General features: G+C 49.4%; 7 protein-coding genes across 7 annotated transcripts; 2 read left to right on the top strand and 5 right to left on the bottom strand.

The window, feature by feature from the left end:
- Positions 1-106: 106 nt before the first annotated feature.
- Positions 107-981, bottom strand: FIESC28_11099 (uncharacterized protein; the record flags this gene model as incomplete). The annotated part of the gene is made up of 3 exons (XM_031165228.1): positions 107-339; positions 391-729; positions 786-981. 3 exons carry the CDS (start codon positions 979-981, stop codon positions 107-109), a joined length of 768 nt encoding a protein of 255 aa, XP_031010716.1.
- Positions 982-2,175: 1,194 nt separating this feature from the next.
- Positions 2,176-3,471, top strand: FIESC28_11098 (uncharacterized protein; the record flags this gene model as incomplete). Its single annotated transcript, XM_031165227.1, has 3 exons — positions 2,176-2,415; positions 2,468-2,702; positions 2,750-3,471. 3 exons carry the CDS (start codon positions 2,176-2,178, stop codon positions 3,469-3,471), a joined length of 1,197 nt encoding a protein of 398 aa, XP_031010715.1.
- Positions 3,472-3,577: 106 nt separating this feature from the next.
- Positions 3,578-4,746, bottom strand: FIESC28_11097 (uncharacterized protein; the record flags this gene model as incomplete). The annotated part of the gene is made up of 2 exons (XM_031165226.1): positions 3,578-4,579; positions 4,630-4,746. 2 exons carry the CDS (start codon positions 4,744-4,746, stop codon positions 3,578-3,580), a joined length of 1,119 nt encoding a protein of 372 aa, XP_031010714.1.
- Positions 4,747-5,670: 924 nt separating this feature from the next.
- On the top strand, positions 5,671-6,087 carry FIESC28_11096 (uncharacterized protein; the record flags this gene model as incomplete). Its single annotated transcript, XM_031165225.1, has 2 exons — positions 5,671-5,755; positions 5,930-6,087. 2 exons carry the CDS (start codon positions 5,671-5,673, stop codon positions 6,085-6,087), a joined length of 243 nt encoding a protein of 80 aa, XP_031010713.1.
- A 1,150-nt stretch (positions 6,088-7,237) lies between these two features.
- On the bottom strand, positions 7,238-8,129 carry FIESC28_11095 (uncharacterized protein; the record flags this gene model as incomplete). The annotated part of the gene is made up of 2 exons (XM_031165224.1): positions 7,238-7,779; positions 7,847-8,129. The coding sequence occupies 2 exons, from the start codon at positions 8,127-8,129 to the stop codon at positions 7,238-7,240; spliced, it is 825 nt and encodes a 274-aa protein (XP_031010712.1).
- A 2,655-nt stretch (positions 8,130-10,784) lies between these two features.
- Positions 10,785-12,130, bottom strand: FIESC28_11094 (uncharacterized protein; the record flags this gene model as incomplete). Its single annotated transcript, XM_031165223.1, has 3 exons — positions 10,785-11,098; positions 11,155-11,987; positions 12,039-12,130. The coding sequence occupies 3 exons, from the start codon at positions 12,128-12,130 to the stop codon at positions 10,785-10,787; spliced, it is 1,239 nt and encodes a 412-aa protein (XP_031010711.1).
- Positions 12,131-16,709: 4,579 nt separating this feature from the next.
- FIESC28_11093 (uncharacterized protein) lies at positions 16,710-18,190 on the bottom strand (the record flags this gene model as incomplete). The annotated part of the gene is made up of 6 exons (XM_031165222.1): positions 16,710-16,982; positions 17,041-17,363; positions 17,415-17,714; positions 17,765-17,817; positions 17,872-18,082; positions 18,133-18,190. The coding sequence occupies 6 exons, from the start codon at positions 18,188-18,190 to the stop codon at positions 16,710-16,712; spliced, it is 1,218 nt and encodes a 405-aa protein (XP_031010710.1).
- Between the last annotated feature and the right edge of the window lie 261 nt (positions 18,191-18,451).

Genomic DNA, 18,451 nt, shown 5'->3' with positions numbered 1-18,451 from the left:
AATGCGAATATTCAACGCGCCAAACCGAAGTTTCTGCGACTGGCGACAAGTCGTCTATGCTTTCGATTTTCGATGTTTTCCTTCCCAATTCGTTCCCCATAAGTCATTACATACGTCGAATCTCCTGCTCGTTCAAGTACTTGTCGAGGCCAGAGTCAAGGTTCTGCCACCACTCGAAGAGCATAGAGTTGCAAATGAGCTTGAACCAAGGAGTGAAGAGCAGGCTGGGGTCGTCGAATTGTTGCTTGAGCTTCTCGGGAGTGACGTATTGGGTATCTCGGACCTCGTTCTTGTTGATATCGAGATCAACGTTGGCCTTGATAAAGAGAATGTAATCAACTGTGTTTCTATGTTAGACTTTGCAGCATCAAAGAATTGGCTTGCACATACTCTCGTGCTCACCCCACTTTCCGTCACTGGGAGCCTTGTAGTGAATACGGGTCAGGAAGCGGAAGTCCTCGAAAGGAACCTGCTCCTTCTTGATGCCCAATTCATGCTCAAGCTTGCGCTGGGCGGCTCTCTTGACACCAGCAATAGAGTCCTCAAGAGTAGAACCAGTCTCAGTAGGGATGTGAAGAGGGTGGGAGCAGCAGGTGTTGGTCCACATGTCGGGGAAGGTGATCTTCTCGGTAGCGCGCTGCTGGAGGAGGAGCTCGTTCTTATCGTTGAAGAGGAAGACAGAGAAGGCACGGTGAAGGAGGCCCTTGTCGATGTTGGTCATGAGATGGCCTGGCAAGGTCTAAGTCAGTAAGGGGTAATGACTGTGGTGGTGAAAGTCGACATACAGATCTTCTTGCTGGCTGTGCCAATTGGCTTGTCATTCTCGTCAAGGACAATGCAGACCTCGTCCATAAGACGGATCTGCTCCTCATCGTGACCGGAGAGAGGCTCTGAGCTGGTATCGATGTCTGGGAAGAGACGGAGCATAGACTCAGCCGTGATGGGCTGGTTGGTGGTGGTGGTGGTAGTTGTTGTAGACATTGTGAATTAGACGGTATCCAAAGGTGTTTGAGTAAGGTGACTTGGCAGATTCGCAATGCGCCGGGACAGTGAGTGTATATGAAGGATCAGAACAATGGCGAGCGGTCTGAAAGACCCAGCGATTAATTTTAAGGGTCACTGGCGTCGCGCGCTCTTGCCTGGGTTTGCCCCTCCAAAAAGTTATCGGGTGTGGCAGCCGCGCCCCTCCACCCGCTGTTGATCCACAGGCCGCTACAAATGCAACCACTGAGGATCGAGTCCAGGGACGCTTCTCTCCAGGTTCCTACCAAATTGGGTAGTGGGGCTCAACCACTCAAATGACGGTTGGCCAGTCAGTGACAGCCATCTCGGTGAACCTCTTCTCGTTTTAGCGTAAGGCCGGCCATAGATAGACTCAAGTACAGTAATGACTGACTACAGACATAAAAATGCATGATCGACTTCGGTTCACAACTCTTAGTGTAACGCAATATCTGTAGGTATTTGTGGAGAGCGGATTACCCTGTCCTCTAGGCTGGTAGGTGACTAGCAGTATCAACATCTCCTTGATACCCCGGCTGTGCACATCCCGCATGTCCAATTGTCTACCTAGCCAAGACGAAGTCCAAAAGAGGGAAACAGACCTTCTACCCTGGAACTTTACTAATATATGTAAAGACATGATTACATGATGATAGAGGCGCAGGATGTGCACAGCTGGGGAATCAAGAGATAGCGACATGGAGGCCTTGACGTCGCAACGTTTCAGGATTGACTTTTGTCTCCCAGTGTTCTTACCGAATCTGACTATGACACTTGTCGGTTCTTGACTCAAATAGACTTCCAATAAATATACTTGGAATTAACATTGTATATGCTGCTATTCAACTTATACACTCAATTCTACATGAACTGTCCAGTAAGATTATGCGCTAATTTGGATATTGGCTAAGCGGGGGGCCGCAGATGCCCAGGTGCCAGGCATTCATCAGGGGAAGTGGCTGGAGAGCTATGACTTCGTCATTCAACCTCCATTTCCCTACCTTACCCTACCTTAGAACGGCCTCATCGTCTCTCCATTAATTCAATACACTCTGCGGTCGCCGCCAAAACGATTGCGATAATTCCTTTCTCCACCTAGACGATAAGCGCTCTTTTTCTTGACTTACTTCGGAATCACATCCACCAGGCTGCCCAGAGCACACGGACGTAATCATGGCAGCGCCCAAGATCGAGGAGCAAGAAATCGAAACCTACTGGAATATTTTCTCTGCGCGAACGGGAGGCGGCAAGTTCCTGACTGGCGAACAAGCTGCTCCGGTTCTGAAGAACAGTGGATTGCGAGATGATCAACTAGAGCGTGTATGGGACCTTGCGGATGTGGATAACGATGGAAACCTCGATTTCGAGGAGTTTTGTGTCGCTATGCGCATTATCTTTGATATCTTGAACGGAGTACGATACAGTCGCCAAGAGAGGCCGCAATATAGAAGCTGACTTGTTCCAGGAATACGCGGACGTGCCGACGACATTGCCTGACTGGCTTGTCCCCGAGTCCAAGGCTCATTTGGTGCAAGCCACCCAAGCTATCACAGGAAAGTCGGTGCAATTCGAGCAAGTTGAGGATGATTCGGAAGATCTTGGGCTCAAGGATGGCTTCGAGTGGTACATGAAGCCTGCGGACAAGTCCAAATATGAACAAATCTACCAAGAGAACAGAAACGCGCGCGGCGAAGTCGACTGTAAGTCTGCAAGTATCAGTGCTAAAGAAGATTGCTGACAAGAGTAGTCAATGCGCTCAGCGATCTCTACGAGTCCCTCGACGTCCCCGATACCGATATCCGATCCGCTTGGAACCTGATCAACCCTTCGGCGCAATCGACCATCAACAAGGACGCATGCCTTGCTTTTCTACATATCCTTAATTACCGACACGAAGGTTTCCGAATTCCCCGTGCCGTTCCCGCGTCTCTGCGTTCCAGTTTCGAGCGCAACCAGATCGACTACCAAGTCGACAACCAGCGAACCGGTGCCAACTCGCGATGGGCTACCAAGGCCGATGACACCACCAGCACTGGTCGCAAAGCCAAGTTCGGCGACCAATACCTAACGCGCCTAGGCCGAAGCGGCTTCAAGTCTGCCGGCACGGACTTTTCGACAGAAAAGACGGAGGATTGGGAGGAGGTTCGTTTGAAGCGCAAGCTCCAGGATCTCGAGGATAAGATTAAGAAGGTGGAGGAGATCGCGGAGCGCCGGAAAGGCGGCAAACGCGACTCTAAGCCTGCGCTTGTCAAGAAGGAACTAGATCAGCTCCTGGAATACAAGCGTAGAGAGCTCAGGGAGCTAGAGGAGGGGACTGGCAAGAGCGCGGCTGGAGGAAGTCTTAAGAGCATACAAGAGGATCTCCAGACGGTGCGTGAGCAGGTTGAGGGTCTGGAGACTCATTTGAGGACGCGCGAGCAAGTTCTTGGAGAGATCCGAAGGGAGATTGAAGACGAGAAGAGGGGGTAGGCGGATTTAATTAGACTACGGAGTGGGTATGTTGCTTTTTCTTTGTACGAATATCATGGCGCTTTCTTGAATAGGATATTAGGCGTTCCACCACTCGTACTTTTTATCACCACATAGTCCCATTGGCGTACTTTTTCGTACGCTCAAGACCTAACGTCCGACCCTTGACTGTCCATACAGCTAGTGACGGCACAGGGACTTTGCCTAGCCGTCCAGCTCCACGACTTCGACCCGTGGCGCATATAAAAGCGTCCACCCGAGGACCACTCACGGGTTGTGGCTCTTTGCCTTTGAGCACTAGATCAATGTTCTTATAGACACCAGCAGCCTGGGCCTCTGTAATTAGAAAACCAGCACGAGGTTTGGACACAACGTCTCCAACCGCCCACACACCACTTGCGGCTTTGACGCGCATCTCATCGTCCACATCTGCGTAGCCATGTTCGTTAAGCCACTCCTTGGGTAGGAATCCTGAATTGGGTCGGAGCCCCATAGTCGCCAGGAAAACATCTGTTGCTATACTTTCGCCATTCGACAACTTTACAAGCGTTTTGCCATCGGGAAGTTCGGTAGTCTCCTCAGAGCGAACACTGGCACGGATCTCAACTCCTAAACGGCGGAGTTCGGATTCAGCACGGCCGGCAATCGAGTCTCCTCCAAGAACTTTATCGTCGGCTGAGAGGAGCACAACAGTAGTCGAAGGATAAGCATACTGGATTTCGCCTGCCAGCTCAACACCTGTAGCTCCGGCACCAGCGATAACAACATGCGTAGCCCTCTCGACCTTGTCAGCGGTGCGGTGAAGACTTGCTACGAGCTCTTCATGTGAGGTGGAAGCCTTCCATGGAAGTGATGGGTCAACGGTCTCGGCTCCGGTAGCAATGACAAGGTGGTCATATTTCAGCTTCGTGCTGGCTCCAGTCTCTGGTTCAACCGTTACGGTGCGCGCTTCAGGATCAACGGCCGATGCAGTGCCGACGATGAAGTGAGCACTTCCAGGAGGATATTGGTCCAGGCCGGGCTGAATAGGAGCGAAGATCTCCTCGTCTTTTACAACACCTGGAACAATGGCGCGAACGGATGCGAGGTTCCAGTAGAAGTGGCTATTCTAAAAATTTGTCAGTTTGTTGCATTGACTTGTCCAAGTTTATGGAGTACCTTGGAGACAAGTATAACTTTGAGGTCTTCCTGGTGAGGCCGGGTGTACTTGAGAAGCTGGTGGGTGACCGCCATACCGCCCAGGCTTCCACCCAAGACAACCACCGTTTGTGTCATTTTAGCAAATCGATTTAGGACGAGGATTGGTGTTCAGGTAGGTCTCATGTAAGCTTGAATATTGTGGTTGATTTGACTATCTATTGCTCTTGTTAAGTGTAGATAGTGGCGGAGAGACATGTGAAAAGACAGTTTAACACTGACTAGGATGTACCCAGGTAAGTAAGTTTGTTCCGTCCCGATAATCTCGGAAAGCGGTCTATGACGAGTTCAAGGCTATGTAGCAAACGAATAGTCCGTAACGGCTTTGGTTTCAGGCTCGTTGCGGTATCAAGTTTCATTCAATGAAGCTATCGTAGCTTTTATTGCAACAGGAGTTTTGATAAGCGGCCTGTGCATTGGATTGAGTAGTTGCGCTCGTCCGACTCTTGTCGCAACAAAAACTGAGTCTACTAGACCTCCACCATAAAGACATGGTCATAAGTGCCTAGCTATTGTTATTTCCGTCGAGTTTCATTCTAGAACATTGACTCTCTCATATTGAAACGATGTCAAGTGTGTTTTACTGCAGGTAATATCTGGATATACCTATGTCCCCTGCAACTCCACGTGCTTTTAATCATTATTCAGTCGGGTTGTATGTAATAAGCATGTCCCTTCCTTCCTCGGCAGGTCCCCAAGTTTGGTCCCTTGGTCTTGATCCTCACTGACGAAAAGCTCCCCTCATTGAGAAACCCCAACCAATAGCAGCTCAAGACGTCACTGTCGAATCCTGCCCATACCCCCTCTCTAAGGCAATGATGAACTGAAGCCAGTCCCATGACCCCGCTATAACTTAACCCGCCCGCCGGGAGAAGCCAAGTTCCTCAACAAACATTGGATCCCAACACCTCTTTTCTTTCTCCTTCTTTCTCCTGATACAAACTTGATCTTCAAAAAACAACTCTCCAAAGCTCCCTTCCAAACCAAACAAATACCGCCACCATGTCTGAATCTTTCCAGAAGGCCGTCGAGGACTCCAAGAAGCTCACTTCTAAGCCCGGTCCCGACGAGCTCCTCAAGCTCTACGGTAATGATCTTCTTGTCTCAAATTTGCGCTTCTCAGCTAACTGGGAATCTCCAGCTCTCTACAAGGTCGCCAACGGCGAGGACTTCTCCGCTGCCCCCAAGCCTGGCATGTTCGATCTCAAGGCAAGCTCTATTCTCCTAGCCTCCATCGCACAACGACATGACTAACTCCTAGCTAAGGGCAAGGCCAAGTACAACGCCTGGCAGAAGGTCGTTGAGGATGAGCAGCTCACCCCTGAAACCGCTCAGAGCAAGTACGTTGAGCTCGTCGAGGAGCTCAAGGAGAAATACGGCTACGACGCCAACAAGGTGCCCGAGACCGTTGGTGCCTAAGCGTGCGATCTTTTATGTTCTACGAAATAGACAACCCTCAACGATGAAACGAAACAAGTTCGAAGAGTAGGAACAATGAAATACATAACAAAGCTATAAATGTGGGAGCCAAGTGATATGGGACAACTTCCTTGAGTTTTTTCTATTCTGCGCTGCTGATGGCGCATATCATACATAACTTAGACGAAGAGAACTAATACCCGTCCGTTTTTCTTTCGATGTCACTACCACAGAGTGCTCGTACCGCTAGGAATCAGATGGATGAATCATTTGTTCTCTTTTGCTTCGGGTTTGTGGGCTGCCATGCGGCCTCAATGTTCGTTACATGTGACATCACAGCTGACGGTCGATTATGACCAAAGTTGGGGTCCAAGTATCACGTAATTCTTTGCTTGTAATCGGATATTGGAGACTGCTTGTACACTGACTGACTCGCTCTCGAGCAAGCCGTGCGCATCTTCCCTGTCAAAACCCAATTGTGGACTGTGACTGACAGCTCGTATCATCCCAGAACCCTGAAGACGAGTCTCGGCTATCTAACCCGTGGTATAACTACAGATCTATCCGGCATACCCTTACGAAGGTACTTCAAGCGGTTGCTCTCCACTACCTAAGCTCAACAGTGTCACAGCAAATACTACACTCGATCACAGGTATCACGAATCTGTTTGTTTATGTGCAATGTTGAGTAAAATTGTCTACCAGGGCAATTATTAATGTCAAGTATACGAGGCGGAGACTGAGCTCTCGCAGTGACGAATAGTAACTAGAATTTAAGGTGTAAGTAGGTGTACGAAGACCGCGTACCAAGCGTATGAATGTATCTTTTCTGTTCCAAGCGCTGAGCGTTTCTCATTTCGTTGTAACTCATCCTCCTCATGCTCTTTTCCAAACCAAGAAAAACACCAAGCCGATCAACTCCGGTTGAAGTGGGACGTAAACTGAAGGATATTTGATAAAGGGGGTATTTCATCAGAAGAATATGAATCTCAGCATTGCACCATTGGTTTTCTCTAACAAGCATCCCCCAGACGTGTTTCGTATATGAAACGTCCCATTGCTCTCTTCATCATAAACTCATTATTTGCCATTGGCACCGTATTCAGCAGGCTTCTTGCGAGAGCCAGTGTAATCACGGGGCAGAGTGAATTTAGAGGAGGGCAAAGGCACCAGCAGCAGCGAGAAGCAGAGCGCTCACGCCGGTGAGGGAAGCACCACTGCTGATGCTGGAAGGCTCAGCAGAGCCGGGGGCAGACTCGGATGGCTGAGTAGGAGCGGCAGTGGCAATGGTGCTGTTAGAACCACTCCAAGCAGTGCTGTAGCCCGAGCTAGGAGCAACAACGGTGGTCTTATCAGCCTTGTTTGTGGTCTTAACGACGACTGAAGAGGTGGTAGGGGCGGCAGAGGTGGTAGGAGCCTCGGTTGAGGTGGAGTCCATAGAGGTACTGGTGATGTAGACAGTCGTCGAGGTGGTCTGGAGCTCAGAAGAGGTTGTGGGGACAGCAGTGGTAGTGGGCTCAGCAGTGGTGGTCTCAGCAACGGTAGTAGCGGTGCTGGTCATGAGCTTCTCGGTCTTGAGGCCGTCCTCAACGCCATACGCAGCGGCACACTCAGCAAGATCCATAGAGTCAGGGCAGCACCAGGTCTGGGCCTTGGTGTCGTGAGAGCAGTAGAAGCCCTTGTCACAAGAGTCTGTCGATACGGTTAGTGTTCAGATTGCTATGTACAAGCCTCATTGGATGGGTCTGATAGCACTTACTGCCACTGCCGTCAAAGCAGCAGGACTGCTTCACAGTAGGGTTGAAGCAGTGGGTTTGGTCATCCTCAGAAGGGCAAGACTCATATCCGGCACCACAAGCATCAGCGCAAGTCTTGCCACCACCACCACAGACAGACTGATCGGGCTGGTATCCGGGAGTAGAACGACGAGCGAAGCTGAGACCTTCAACGGGGCCCTTGATCAGCTTGTAAGGCTGAGGCGAGGAGGCAGCGTTGCTGGCACAAGCCAGAAGAGCGGCGGAGGCAAGAGTTCGGAAAAGCATCTTGACGACAGGGTATAACGATGGTAGTGGAGAAGCGGTTTCGTATTGAGTGAGCAAATAGCAAGCGAGTGAATGGATGATACTAGATAAAACTAGAATCGAGGGTATGCAGGTTTCCTGTTGTTGTTAAAGAACGTAACGAGTATCGATAAAATAACGATCTCTGAAGGATGATAGCGACGACAACAAGGATGGATAAAGAGGATGGTGAGAGAAGATCCAAGAGTGAGGTTGTAGAGAGATGGGGGTCTAGATGTAAGTAAATACCCGTGGGCAGGTGCAGAGACCACAGACCACGCCAAGTCCAGGAAGGAGAGACTCTAACTCCAGGTCTCGTCTCGGGAAGCAACAACCGTCGAAAAACTCGACCCTTCCTTCCCTGGCACGATGGGGACGGGTTTCATGGCCATGATAGGCTGGTGTTGCTGAACCAAGACGGAGGATAATGCAGAAGCAGCTGTGGCCCTGGTTCTCTCCTGGGGTTGACAGGGACAAGGGGAGCCCCTAATCCATCTTTTTAATTTAAAGTCCCCATCGTGGTTGTCTTCTATCACCACCAATGATTAGTCTCCATTGACTCTGGGAACAACTCGAGAAAACACCATGCCTATTATGGCCGAGGGGTAATTGGGACCTGATACTGCGATAGAGGAAGATGTTTTGAAAGCGTGCCCAAAGAGTTGGCATTGAAACGCAGGCAGAGCATACAAACATATAAGAGTAGGCTGTGCTAACTTCTGTGGTTCCAGATCTGCAAGACACCGTTCAAACTGATTTCGCCTCAGTTTACAACATTTCCCAGCCTGAATTCTCCCAGATGATCGCCAGCCTGGTTGAAATGACAGCTCTTTAGTACAGCAAACTAAATGGACTGATAGATTCTAGAGGTTGATTAGCCGCCCGCCCACACACTCCATCTCCAAGACCCAAGCCGGGCGCTACTCGGCTATAGTCTAAGAGAGCGCAATTTTATGTCAACACAACCAATTTGGCATGGACATTACTGAGAGCTAACTCTGCTCTTGTCGTAGAGAAATGAATGGTATTGCGTCTCGGTCCTTCTAAGTAAAGTGTTCCTTTTGTCTTTCCGTTCCTGCAAGATGGGAAGGACAATGGAAAGGTGTGGTTACCTTTTACGGCAGGTGCCTGAGACCTGCACACTGGGGCATGTCACCCGAGATGGTCTCTGAGTGGTCGGAAATGCTGTAACTTCAGGGGTCCAGTGGAAGCTGCAGCTGCCAACCGAAGCCCGTTGCGCTAAAAAGCCGCCTGATGCAGGAACAAAACAGACTTGGCGCTTCACCCATCGGAGTTTTGACCCAGTACGTACCGGCAACAAAGCCATCAAGAGAACATGAACTAATCGAATATTAACTTTTGAGTTTGGAATAAAGATATGGTACATATCCTCCCTCCTTCAAACCTCTTATCGACCATCTCTCTAGAGTCCTCGCCTCTCTTTGGATGAGAGACTCAACCTTCCATTGGTTTCAGGTTATTTAACCAGACCAGGTCATGCGCAATTAACTAGCAGTCAATTAACAGGGGCTCTATGGCTAAACCCAGCAACGTCAGTGGCAATCTTAATTTCAATCATGGTCGGTCTCTGCGTTGGTTCCCCAGACTAAGACTAACCTAAAGGACTGGTTTTATTGTTTGCGTCTGTGTGTTTTTCGGGCGACTCGATAAATTGATTAAGCAATTAATTAATCAATCAAGTTGGCTCTCATCACGATCTCGCCAACATGTGGCTGCTAGGACATAGCTTCAATGACGATGACGGGAGAGAAAACCTGTTGTTGTTTCGATGACCTGGTCGTGGAAACAAGCCCACTGACAACTCATCATCGGCTTTATGCAACAATATTTGGATCTGGGCCAAGGTTACATGCATTGACTACCGACTCTTAAATGAAACAAGCGGGCACAAACACGTATTGTTGAGCTGGCTCTCGTAAATGCAGCTATCCATTGATACGGATTAGCTAACTGCACACACTATGCATCCTCCCGTCCTCCATACTTCAGCTGGATCCATCTTCAAATATCCTTCGCCGACGGGAACCTACATTCCGAAGTGCTCTAATATAAAACAAATTACCAGTCCATCTCAAATCAGTGCTTCCTCAAGATCGTGCTGCACTTATCACTTGGCGTTCGGTCTAATTCCTCCGGATGTTGTCAAATTTTATGATCCTCAGCTAGCTTGTCGATCGGAGATTCGGCTCGCGCTCTGTAGTACAATACAAGTGATTATTCATGGAGTTGCTAACTCAATCTACTATAATAAAGAACCATACTCCGTGGTCTCGACCCAGCCCCCAAGACCTTGGGTCATAGACAGACTCTGTGAAAAAGCCGATTACCTGTAACACAACCACATTAACCTCTTCATGATCTCCCAGCTGCTGCCCCAATTCAAGAGATCGGCAGACAGCCCATTAATCACTCTAATGCTGAGGGTGATACAAGCTGTCTCTGAGACTTGCAGCGTGTGCCAACACGTTGAAGACAGTCCACAGGGGCTCAAGTGGTCGAAATAATAATCGAGACACCAAGAGCCTATTACCTCACCCAAATCGTCTCACTTCTATTGTGGCCCACCGCTTTACCATCCGGGCAGGGGCTCCTGTGAGATGGTAAGTGAGAGCAAGCCTACTCAACCTCATCGCCACCCATCTTAGAGATCCACTTGTTCATGTGGGAAAACTTGTCCTCAAAGGTCTTTTGGAGCTTCTCTCCGGCAAGCCACATGGGATCGCCCTTCTTCCAGTATGTGAAGCAGTTGTCAAAAATCTGGCGTACATCCCTGAGAAACTCTTCCTCGTCATTGTACTCCTTGCGGTCCATCTTGACCTTGATCGTACTAAGATCCATAGGTCGCTTAACCTTTTCGAAGTAGTCTGGAACGCCGTCTTCGACTGGCTCGACGGCATCTCGGAACGGACCAACAAGTCTGGTCCAGAAGCCTATGTCAAGAGTTAGCTGTTGTTGGTCTTCTTAGGGTAAACACAGTGCAACATACCAGGCCCAGATAGCATGCGAGTTAACAGGTCAGCGCAGAACTCAAGCTTCTGTGCTGTGGTGAAGTCTCTTGCTTCCGCGAACCCTGCGCTAGTTCGACGTCTGGAAGCAGGTTTGGGCAGAGAACCACGTGCTTTGATCGATCGATCCGCTGACAAAGGAGTGCTGACTGAGGTGCCACTTGTTCGCCTGCTCTTCTTGGCTTCGTTCTCCGGCTCATCTTCCAGATAATGAACGTTCTTTCGAGGCGTCACCGATGGAAGTGCGACAGCAGTAGGTTGCTCTTCTGGCGTGGGAACCGTATCGAAGGAGCTCATGGCGACAACAAGCTCGCTTAGGACTTCTTGAGGTAGCGACTTGGCAAACTCTGTCCTGGCGTCCGAAGATCTCATATACTCGGCAGTCCATGAGAGCAGCAGCTTCCTAATCGAGGACCCTTCAGGCGTATCTTTCCAGACCTGAATGAGAAGAGGTGTAGCTGGGATCGTTTCTGTGATGCGACGACAGTCGATCATGGCAGTAAGAGCCTTGTCGCAAAGCCCCTTGATACCGAGTTTGTGGCCCAACTTCCAAAGGCCAACAAGGGCCTCGTAGGATGGCACGTTAGACTCATCCGAGATGACCTTTTCTGTGTAGAGGAAGTTTTGGGCGAGTCCAAAGATTTCCTTTGTTGTCTCTGGGAGCTTGATGATGTGTTCAATCTTCTCGTCTTGGTTCGTCGCTGTAAAATGCTTTTCGTAGAACTCAGATCGGGAACAAAGGAAATCCTTCTGGATACCAAAAGGAGATTCCTCGGGGCCAACGAGGATAATGACGAAAGTAGGATGCGGCTCGCTGCCAATGATATCAACACATGTTCATGAAGAAGGTACTTTCCAAACATACAGCCAGGAGAACGGCTTGCTCTCTTCCACTTTCACGCTCTCAGTCTCCTTCGCGGCCGGGACACCAACCTCCTGGGTTCGGATCTCAGACATCGTGAAGTTGCAGCGTCTCCAAATAGGTGTAGCAGTTGATATTGTAAAATCGCGCTGTAAAGTTGGGTTTTGGAGTGATCAATTGATTGGGACTGTAAAGTTGTAGTAAGCATCAAGATGTATTCACAAATAGTCAGACAGTTTGCAAGTGGCAGTCAGTGCCAAACAATGAATTTACAGTTTCATGTATGCTTTCTCCAAGAAAAACCTTCGCTTCACCGCAAAGAATGTAATGATAAAAGAAATTGGATGAAGATAAGAGTGTTAAAAGAAATGGTAAAGGAAATATGCTCTTACCTGAACCTTCTTTGTTACTCTCACCCACTGTGCGTTCCGCCACGATTTGCGTTCTAATCTCAATTAAACCTCATCAAAAGTGTCTCCTGTATGAGATGCTTCACTTGTATGATGCTGGTCGATGAGGTAAAGCGATTGATGATGAGTCGAACTCAGGCTTGGCTTCTTGCCCTCAATCAAAATGGATGTGAAGCTAAGGCAGAAGTCGCGATGAGATGGTTGGCCAATAAGGTTGCTGATTCACACAGAGATCGGCCTGCAGATTGTCCGTTCCCGGCTTACAAAGTCCATTCCGATATACTTACCCTATACCGCCTAGAATCCAGGGCGCAAGCACTTCAGCACCAACGCCATTGATCAAAACATGAAATAAAGTAAAAGCCAACAGTGAGGAACAGTATTTTGCTTGCTTGGCTTGAGTTATAAGGTATAGTGCCCATTGCTTGCGATGATTTGTTGCTTGTAAGCTTGTAGTCCTGGTGAGATGCTTCCAACATCAATAACCTGACGCGATATGAGCTTTGTACATAGCTCACCAGGTACTACGATCTATTATCCCACCAAGCTCCTGGACTTATTTCAGATCCTGCCTCTCAACGTGAAAGTTCTCCTGACTCACAGTTGACTGTTAACGGAGAATGATATCTGGAACTCATAAGGATGCATTCACAAAGTGCCTGTTGATTGTGAACACTCATGCCTACAGCATATCTGTGACTCAAGCACGCACCAGTGGATTTCATGATGGTACAAGTGTCCTCTGATATTCAAGACCCAGGATGTTTCTGGTGTCTAGAATGGTGTGCTATTCTTAACCAGCAGACGACATGGTTCCAGAAGATACACAAATACGGTCAGTTAGGTAAAAGCAGATGCATGCATGTACGAGTAAGTAAGTGGAATAGCCAAGCACGATATCCCGATCCATGTAAAGGTTTCCGCGAATTTTCCAACTTGAAACCCTTATCTTAACACACATATAAGACTGGTTTGCATGCTTGAAACTCTACAAGAAAACTACCGTTACTGGTCCTTACTCGGCATGCATCATGACCAGCAGTATAAGATGCCATATAGCTGCTATAGTACGTGAAATCAGTTATCGAAAGCAATCCCACGGCATAGTTGGGGCATTATTCAAAGCTGCGGCCCATCGGGATCCGCAAAGAACTTACGATAGCCTGCTGCAGGAGCTTAAAATCGCAAGATGGGATGCAGGCGGCTTTGAAACCCCTGCCACCACAACAACACAAGAATCCAGAGATACACGGCGCCGAAGGAGTGTAGACATGGCAAGCCCATTCTCCATGGGGACCCCGTAGCTTCGCCTCCCCAGGTTTGTGTTTATTGGTCTCTATGGCGTGTTGACGGGGAGTTTGGGAACAAAGCGGGTGGATGGCCGCAGCCTACACACGGCTAACAGACCGCAACAACGGGCGTTGAGCCGAAGCGCCCTTTTTAAAAGATAGATCACGCGTTATTTAGACCACCAGAACTTATCTGTCCGGCAATGAGAGCAGATTATGTCCGCCGTTAGATGCCGAGGATCGTGTCCCAGATGATACGATCGTAGACTTCAGCGTATCATCCCGCACATCACGCGATAATGCCCTTCTCCTTCACGACGTCTGGTCCAGGGTAAATTCCCCAGACATCAATACAGGGCAAGTTTCCACATTTGCATGCGTGTAGGGAGAAGAAGCAGAACAGAGGAGGGGAAATATGAAGCTTCTTGGTGCACCATCACATGTGCGCGGGGTTAACGTAGTAAGATCGTCGGCCATCTGCCGCGCATATGCCGATTTAAGGTACCCAAGACAGAGGTGTAGACTAACCAACAGCTGTGATTGGGGAGGGTCGAGAGCTCCAAAATCCTGGGGCATACCAAGGAAGATCAGGCCAGAAGCTGGCCAGAGCGCTTGCTTCGACATTCCACATCTCGCGGGGTTCGCCTTGTGCCAGATTTTGGGCAATTCACCGACACTTTTCTTTCAGTTACGCGGATAATGGCTGGAGAAGGAGGAGGGATATAGTCACATTGTTGGGTTTGAACGATAGGGCCTAACAAAACTCCATAGACAGAGCATACATGTAAGTACATATGTATAGAGCCATCACAAGCTCACTGTAGGGAAGAAAAAAGCTGCAGCAGCAGCTGGGGATCTCTCGGACAAGGTATCCGCCCCATCGGCCCATGCTGATGGATAATCGTCCGAGAGTGCCCTGCAGGTATACCCTGTCCTTGAATAATGTTTTATCCAAACATGAATAAAACATGTATGCAAACAAGCGATTTGATCCGAGACGTCTTGGACGAACCGAGAAGCAGGATACGGATATAACTGGAATTTTCGAGTACAAGAGACATCAACGCTTTCCGCGTATAATGTAGCACCACCTCGCTGCGGTCCAAAATTCGTTGTCGAAGCCAACGCAGCTGCTGAATCTCACACCGCTAGCCCCTGCCGCTATCCACGAAGTTCCAAAATGGAAGTTGTACAGCATGTACGGGGTAGCGAAGTCGCAAATAGATCTGTGTCGTGTCGTATCCGGAACAGGTTCAATGCGAGAAACTCAGAGTAAAAAAAGCCAGCAAAATTTTCTCGACTGCGGACATGTCTCGGCACCACTACTGTACAGTCCCATGGCTAGTGGCATTCTTGAGAAGCGTCCAATCCAGTCTCATCTCGGCCCAACTTGTGTGAATGCCAGATCGTGAGATCTGGCGCGGGCCTGAAGCTTCACTAGTGCGCATCTGTTTTTTCTTTGCATCAAACGAGACCAAGTCATTGGCGAGAATACAAATACACTCAAGGCTGCAAAAGCCACGGCGGCGGTGTGTGGTGAAAAGCCCGCAACCGCAAAGCCGTTGAATTTCCATAACCCCTGGTGCCTGACATGGGGAGATCAAAATTTTCACTCGTGCTTCACCTCCAGATAGCCGCCATAGACGGCCGTGAATGATTTGTCGAGGCATGAACGCGCAATGCTCAATGGGATGGACCACCATATATGGCACAGTCTGGTACGATACTCCTTCGTAAAACAACACGCATACACCCGTTATTGGATACTCGGTATTTGGTTATCCACACAGCAGATGTCGTTGAATTCTTTGACGTTACCGGAGGATAGACAGCAGGGTTCGCCTTGTGCATTTCATGCATTGAATGCGCCAGAATCTGGTAGTATCTCCAACTAAGAATGCAGCGTAAATCTTATGGAGTAAGGGCCATCATTAAAATCGGGATAGCCTCCGATAGAAATACAAAGGCTGGCTGGTTGCAGCAGCTGCTGCAGCAGAATTGTTGACAATCCACCTCAAGGTGATGCGTCATTAATTGACTCATCCCTGCTTCCATGCGTCTTCTCCCGAGCTTCCTTTCAACAGACTATTCGGTTGACTCGAAGAGGCTGCATGTCCACGTTTCTTGGATAAATTCGCCACCGTCAAGGAAATAAAGTCGAAGGGTCGTAGACAGAAATTTGAGATCAACAAGATGAGGTAACGCTATGAAGACCTTCGCTTTGGGGTATCAATCGTAGACGCTACGGGGTATACAGGGTGGTGTGGTGTGTCTTTACAAAACCCGGGGGTCAGAGACACGCACGCAAGTATCTTTTCCCCATAGGTACTTCAAGATTCTCTTCAGAGAGCGACCGGGCCGGTGGGGCACGCACCTTCAGGCGCCACCTTATCGTTATCAGAGTGTAAAACCTCCGCCAGCCGTGAAGCCGTTATCCATGCTTGACTTGTTTTGGAATATGGATGGGGAAATGCCAAACGCAGCTAGGCTCGTTTAGGTGATCCGGTTCCTGGGGTCTTTGTCTAAACAGAAAATTCTTGTCCTTCCAGAAGCCCGCCCTAGTCTGGGGGAATATGATGCATGACGAAATGCTCTCAACCACGAACCACGACCTGGGCCACGATGCTTAACCTCATCAGACTACGGTCGGACTTGACCGAAGCTTCTTGGCATGCCGACTGTGGCCTAGCAAGCATGATGTGCGGCTTTATTGTGGCTCTCCCCAATCCCAGTTTGCGCTGTTTTCTTGTTCAATGCGGAGCCGTCATGGCTAATTGATAAAGGGGCAGAAGGGGCTCATGTTTTTCCTCATCTCGCTCCGTAGGGTTGTGCAGTGTCCTTCGTCCCGTTATGAGGCTCTGCCCATGCCTGGCGAGCCTGTCCTCCGTTTGGTCTCGGTCGCCATTCTCGGCGCTTCACCGGCGCCGAAAACCATCCCCAACAATCCCCAGACTCCATCAGTCCCATCCAGAGCCTCATCTCATGTTCGATTCATCGTCGGTGCCAGGCTCTTCGGGCTCGCTATTTTCTTCTTCGCTTTGTCCGACGTCTTGGCCCAATATGAGGTCCTCGCTGCCTTGCCACTGGGGCGGCGGCGCCGGCATGGCCGCTTCGTCTTCATCTGCCCATCCGTAATCTTCATCGTCTTCGCTATCTGGCACCTCGAGTTCGGTCTCCCCAAGTTTTCGCTTATGTTGGGCTAGCTCGAACGTCTGTAATGCTTCATAGGGAACCTGGGCTATGCCATCCTATTGTCATCATGGTTAGTGACGCTTGTTTGAAGTATTAAAGCCTGGCAGAACATACCGGCTCCACCTTAAATGCGACAATGTTCTCCACGGCCTCTTGGCATGCTCTGCCATCTACCTTTTGCAGACCTGCGAGGAAGACGCCTGTGAGACTGTTTTCCTGCCAGACCCAATCCCGAAACGTGACCAGTCTGGTCGAAACCCCTTGTTCCCATACGTTGGCATTAACCGCGGCTGTCAGTGTTGCACCCCTTTCTGAATGCATCTTTGTTGCACATTGAGACAAAACAACAATCGCGCAATTCCTAGTCGCGGCGAGTTTGTGAAGTGCACTCATTATTGACTGTAATGCTTGCCTGCGTTTCACTGATGGGCTTGGGCCTGCACAAAGGTTAGCTAGCACCACTCGCACTTGCTCCTACGTGCACATACCCTTGCTGTTTTTAGATGTAGACTTGCCATCGTGAGATTTGGGTAAAGCGGAATTGACCAATGCTGAAAAGGCATCGATTACAACAAGTGAAGTGTTTACGGGAATTAGCTTAGCCGTAGGTCTTGACACGAGAGACACCAAATGAGGCAGCGTGAAGCACGAATACTGGTAGAATCGAGCAGCGTCGCTTTCCTGAGCGTCTGTCGTCTCGACTTCAGAAGGCGACTGCTCGTTTCGACGAGCTTTGGCAGCTTTTGTTACTGCCCTCAGCCTTTCTGGTTGAAGAGGCTGGAAGCAATCTATGAGGGTAGTCAGTAATGACCGCAAATCTGAAAGTGGAAATATCGACCTATCCAGACTACGGCGTCACCATCACACAGCGCATTTGCTGTAAGCTGTAGGCTTCATCATATGTCAGCTAGGTAGGTCAGTTTCGTGAGAGGGCAGCAAACTTACCCAAGGGCTGTCTTGCCAGTACCAGGGGGGCCCCAGACCTCTGTCACTTGGCCTCGTTGAACACCACCCTTTGGAGCGGCATCTTGGGATTCAACTGCTACTGAGCCAAGGAGTGAGCGATCCAGATCTTCTATTCCCGTTGATACATGTGTTGATGCGTCGCTTCCAAGGTCGTCAAGGGCCTGCGAAGCTGATATCGTTGGTAGCCGGTCTGCTAAGGTCAGCTTGAGCTCCGCATAGTTGGGTGCATTATAAACTGACGTGTGCCTGGTGCGTCGAAGCTTGCTCTGTCATAGCCGTGAATCGCATGGTAATCCATTCTCGATATTCATGTCGATGCTGAGTCCCTCGATTCGTCTTGACCCGTCATCTGGATATCCAGGCAGCTGGTTATGGGTGGATATTTCCTTCTCATTATGTCGTCGTAGATTCCCGCCCGCGATTGGTGGGCTATCACGTGATGATCATAATAGAGGAAGGTGAGGTTCTATTGAGTGCCTGCCAACTAATGAACTACCTTAGGTGGACGAGAAACACATATAGATGTTCGAGATATTCTTCATGCTTGAACTCACTAAAG

The sequence above is a fragment of the Fusarium coffeatum genome, assembly GCF_003316985.1.
Source record: "Fusarium coffeatum strain FIESC_28 chromosome Unknown BRIP53273_contig_360, whole genome shotgun sequence".
In the NCBI taxonomy this organism is placed as follows: Eukaryota; Fungi; Ascomycota; class Sordariomycetes; order Hypocreales; family Nectriaceae; genus Fusarium; species Fusarium coffeatum.
This window is presented reverse-complemented; position numbering and strand designations above follow the sequence as displayed.